The sequence below is a fragment of the Colobus angolensis genome, unplaced genomic scaffold (assembly GCF_000951035.1).
Source record: "Colobus angolensis palliatus isolate OR3802 unplaced genomic scaffold, Cang.pa_1.0 Scaffold24, whole genome shotgun sequence".
Lineage (NCBI taxonomy): Eukaryota > Metazoa > Chordata > Mammalia > Primates > Cercopithecidae > Colobus > Colobus angolensis.
In genome coordinates, this window is record NW_012115599.1 from 11,612,617 (window position 1) to 11,616,901 (window position 4,285).

At 45.8% G+C, this 4,285-nt stretch overlaps 1 protein-coding gene across 3 annotated transcripts in view; it reads right to left on the reverse strand.

Annotated features, from left to right (window-relative positions):
* Positions 1 to 370: 370 nt before the first annotated feature.
* ARMC12 (armadillo repeat containing 12) overlaps positions 371 to 4,285 on the reverse strand; it is a 23,435-nt gene continuing 19,520 nt past the window's right edge. For 2 of the 3 annotated variants that reach the window (XM_011945374.1, XM_011945373.1), the window contains exons 4-6: positions 2,150 to 2,323; positions 1,937 to 2,008; positions 371 to 746 (exon numbers count right to left, since the gene is read on the reverse strand). In XM_011945374.1, the coding sequence (XP_011800764.1) occupies positions 414 to 746; positions 1,937 to 2,008; positions 2,150 to 2,323 (579 nt within the window). In that variant the 3' untranslated portion in view covers positions 371 to 413. The remainder of the gene's footprint in view (positions 747 to 1,936; positions 2,009 to 2,149; positions 2,324 to 4,285) is intronic. The other variant, XM_011945376.1, reaches the window with a different exon arrangement.

Genomic DNA, 4,285 nt, shown 5'->3' on the forward strand with positions numbered 1-4,285 from the left:
GAAACCCCATCTCTACTAAAAATACAAAAATTAACTGGGCGTGGTGGTGGGCGCCTGTAGTCTCAGCTACTCGGGAGGCTGAGGCAGGAGAATGGCATGAACCCAGGAGGCGGAGGTTGCAGTGAGCCAAGATTGTGCCATTGCACTCCAGCCTGGGCAACAGAGCAAGACTCCATCAAAAGAAAAAGAAGAAAGAGAGAGAGAGAGGGAGGGAGGGAGGAGAGGGGAGCCAGTCCCCCAAACATAGAAGTGGGGATGTGCTTTGGGTGATAAGCCCATGCTGTGCCACACTCTGGAGCAGAAGTTATGCTGAATGAAATCTCCATCCAGTCCTGGAAGGCCACCGACAGACAATCAAGCTTCAGGAAACTTCAAGTTTCTATCCCATACTCATTTATGGGCTCTCCTTAATTTTATTCTGTGTTTTTAAAGTATGAACGACTGGGCTGGCAGGAGGAGGGCCGGGATCTCAAGTCCTGGGGATACTGCAGGCTGACAATGACCTTGCATGCCTGGATCTGAACATCCTCCTCAGGGTGGATGACCAGGGCAAGCAGTCGGTCTGCCAGTCGCGACTCCTCCCCAAAGAGGGATTCATGCAGGGACTGTTCGTTGTAATGCCATTTCACCACGCGGTAGTGGGGTGCGTTCCGGCCCTCACTCAGCCGCTCAGCAAACACCAGTACCTCATACAGGAGACTCCCTGGCTGTGTGGGCTGCAACAGGTTTAGGAAGTTGGAGTGAACCTGTGATGGGAATAGAGAAAAAATGGGAATAAACTCCTAGGTAAGTGATAAAATTCTTGTTCTTGTATACTCCTATTGCCTAAACTCCCAAACATGCCTAAATTTCAGACTCAAGTATGTAGTAATTTTTTAGTTTTTCTTTTATTATTATCCTCTAACTTAATTGCCTTGTGATAAAAAAAAATGAGTGATATGATAATATTCATTCTGGAAAATTTGTCGAGACAAACTTTAAGGCTTAGTGTGTAACTTCTTAAATATTGTGTGTGCGCTTGAGAGGACTGTGCATTTAATCCTTGTAGACTGTTCTGGGTATGTCTAATGACTCAAGCTTATTTGTGTTATTCACTAAGAGTATATCCTCACTAGTTTTGGTTTTTTAATCTATCAGTTGCTGCCAGAGTGGTAAAAATATTCCAAATCTCCCACTGTAGTGGTATATTTGTCAATTTCTCCTTTCAATTTTTGTCATATATATTTTGAGACTATGTTATTAGGTGCATACAAGTTTAGAGTTGCCCTACTGTTCTGGTGAACTGAACCACTGATTATCACAGAGTAACTTTTTCTATCCCTAATAAGGCTCTTTACCATAGTAATTTCCCCCCAATATTAAAATACCTACATTAACTTTTGTTTTGTCTCCTGTGTCCCTAACTCTCAGAGTTCAGGAAACTCCTCAAAGGGGAATCCCGGCCAGGCGCAGTGGTCCACACCTGTAATCCCAGCACTTTGGGAGGCCGAGGTGGGCGGATCATGAGGTCAGGAGATCGAGACCATCTTGGCTAACACAGTGAAACCCCATCCCTACTAAAAATACAAAAAATTAGCTGGGCGAGGTGGCGGGTGCCTGTAGTCCCAGCTACTCAGGAGGCTGAGGCAGGAGAATGGTGCAAACCCAGGAGGCGGAGCTTGCAGTGAGCTGAGATCGCGCCACTGCACTCCAGCCTGGGTGACAGAGTGAGACTCGGTCTCAAAAAAAAAAAAAAAAGGGAAATCCCTCTCCCAACAAAATGGCGTCTCCTACTGCAGGGAACAGAACAGGGATGATTTTCAATGCATTTAGTGCAGAGGCAGGAAGATAACTAAAACAACTCATCAGGGGTAAATCTGTCTGGAGATGCTATGATTCTTCCCTCCCCCTATACCTGAGTTGCCATTCATCAGCCCCTCTTCAACTTCTTTCTCACCTGGCAGTTGAGAATGTCATAGAGAAGGTCATTCTTCTGTGCCAGGTAGCTCAGCAGTCGTACGGCTTGCACCTGAATAAAGGAAAGAGTAAAGCATGAGAAGGCAGGTGAGTCTGAGCCTGAGCAAGGAAGACATGAACCTCTGCTCCTCCCTCTAAGTGCTGTGCTAGGGCTGGTCAGCAAGGCAGGGCCTTGGCCATGGTCCTCAGGCACCTGTGCCAGGATGTAGTCTGACTGCAGGATCTCCATCAAGGCAGGCATCACCCGTCGCAGCTGTGGATGCACATAGTCGGGCAGCGGAAGGTTGTTGAGGAGTCTGAGGCCCGCAATGTGCAGTTCTGTGTCCCAGATGGTGGAGATCAGTTCGAGTACTTTGATGGAGTGTTCCTGGAGTTGGGGAGAACAAAAGGGCTTACTTTTACAGGTGATCACCACTATCCCAGTATCTGACTTTACTCTTCACTCTCCTCATGGATGTCCCCTGGGCCAAACCCAATAGACAATTCTCCCTAACTCTCAACATCATTTGACCCAATGACCCACTCCCACGCCTTAAAATTCTTTATTTGGCTTTTTTTTTCTTTTTTTTTTTCAGACTTCTTTCCTAGTGCTTCTGCCCAACCTCCTCTTTTCTACCTTCCTCACTCCCGTGCTGGTATCATCCAGACTCACAGTGTTAAATACAATCCACATGCTGGTGATTCTCCCCTTTATGTCTCTAGCTCCAGCTATGTTGCGCCTCCCCTGAACTCCAGACTCATATATGCAGCTGCCAATTCCACTTTTCTCCCTGAATGTCTAGCAGAGCTCTGAGTTAACACGCTCCCCCATCCCCAGACCTGCTCCTTCTATAGCTTTCCCTATCTCAGCTATGGGTTACACTTTCCTTCCAGTGGCTCAGGCCAAAAACTGTTGGCATCAACTCCTTTCTTTCTCTCACACTCCTTTTCCAATCCTTCAGAAAATCCTGTAGGCACTACCTTCAAAATCTATCAAAATTCAAGCCACTTCTCCTCATCCCAACTTCTACCGCCCTCTTTCAAGCCACTGGCATCTCACCAGGATTTCTGCAATAGCCTCCTGTCTCCCTGCTTCCATTCTGCATCTACTTTCAGAGCAGCTGACATGTTAGACATGTCACTCCTCTGCTCAAGAGCCCCCATTTCATTCAGTGTAAAAGCTAAAGTCCTTACAGTGGCATACAGTCTGATGTGATCTGCCTTGCTCTCCCTACTATTTCTTGGACTCCATCTTCTCTTCTGTCCCTCATGACCAAGGTTCCCATCACAATGGCCTCTTACACATTCTGTGAACATGCCAGGTACACACCTGTCTTAGGGTGTTTGCGTAGGCTGTGCTCTCTGCTTAGCACACTCTATCCCCAGAGACTCACAACTCACTCTCACACCTTCTTTAAGATTTCATTAAAATGTTACCTTCTCAGTAAGGCCTTCTCTAACCACCCCCATCCCAGCCTTCCTCACCACCCCCCACTGTTATTTTATTTTTCTCTTTAGCATTGTCATGTGTAACACACATTTTCATTTTTTAAATTTTGTTTTTTATTATTTATTTATTTTGAGACAGTCTCACTCTGTTGCCCAGGCTGGAGTGCAGTGGTGCCATCTCGGGTCACTGCAACCTCCGCCTCCCGGGTACAAGCGATTCTCCTGCTTCAGCCTCCTGAGTAGCTGGGATTACAGGTGTACACCACCGTGCTCAACTAACTTTTGTATTTTTAGTAGAGACGGGGTTTTACCATGTTGGCCAGGCTAGTCTTGGACTCCTGACCTCAGGTAATACGCCCACCTCGGTCTCCCAAAGTGCTGGGATTACAGGCATGAGCCACTGCGCCCGGCCTTTATTTTGAAATGATTATAAATTTACAGGAAGTTGCAAAAATAGTACAGCAAGGTCCCATGTGCTCTTCCCCCAGTTCCCCTCTATGGTCGTATCTTGCATTATAGTACAATTTCAAAACTAAGAAATTGGTGTTGGTGCAATATGTGTGCATAGTTCTATGTCATTTCAGCACATGCACATATGTGTGTAACCACAACTGCAGCCAATAGATTATCCCACCAGAACTGTCCCATTGCCACAAAGATCTATCTCAAGAGACCCCTTTAGAGTCACTCCCACTTGCTCCCCCAGCCCAAAGCCCAGGCAACCACTTGTGTTTTCTATCTCTATATATGACCTTTTAAGTTTGAGGATGTTATATAAATGAAATCACACTTTATGTGATCATTTGAGATCGGCTTTTTTCACTCAGCATAATGGCCTTGAGAGTCATCCAAGTTGTTGTGCATATCAATATTACGTTTTTATTTATTTATTTATTTATTT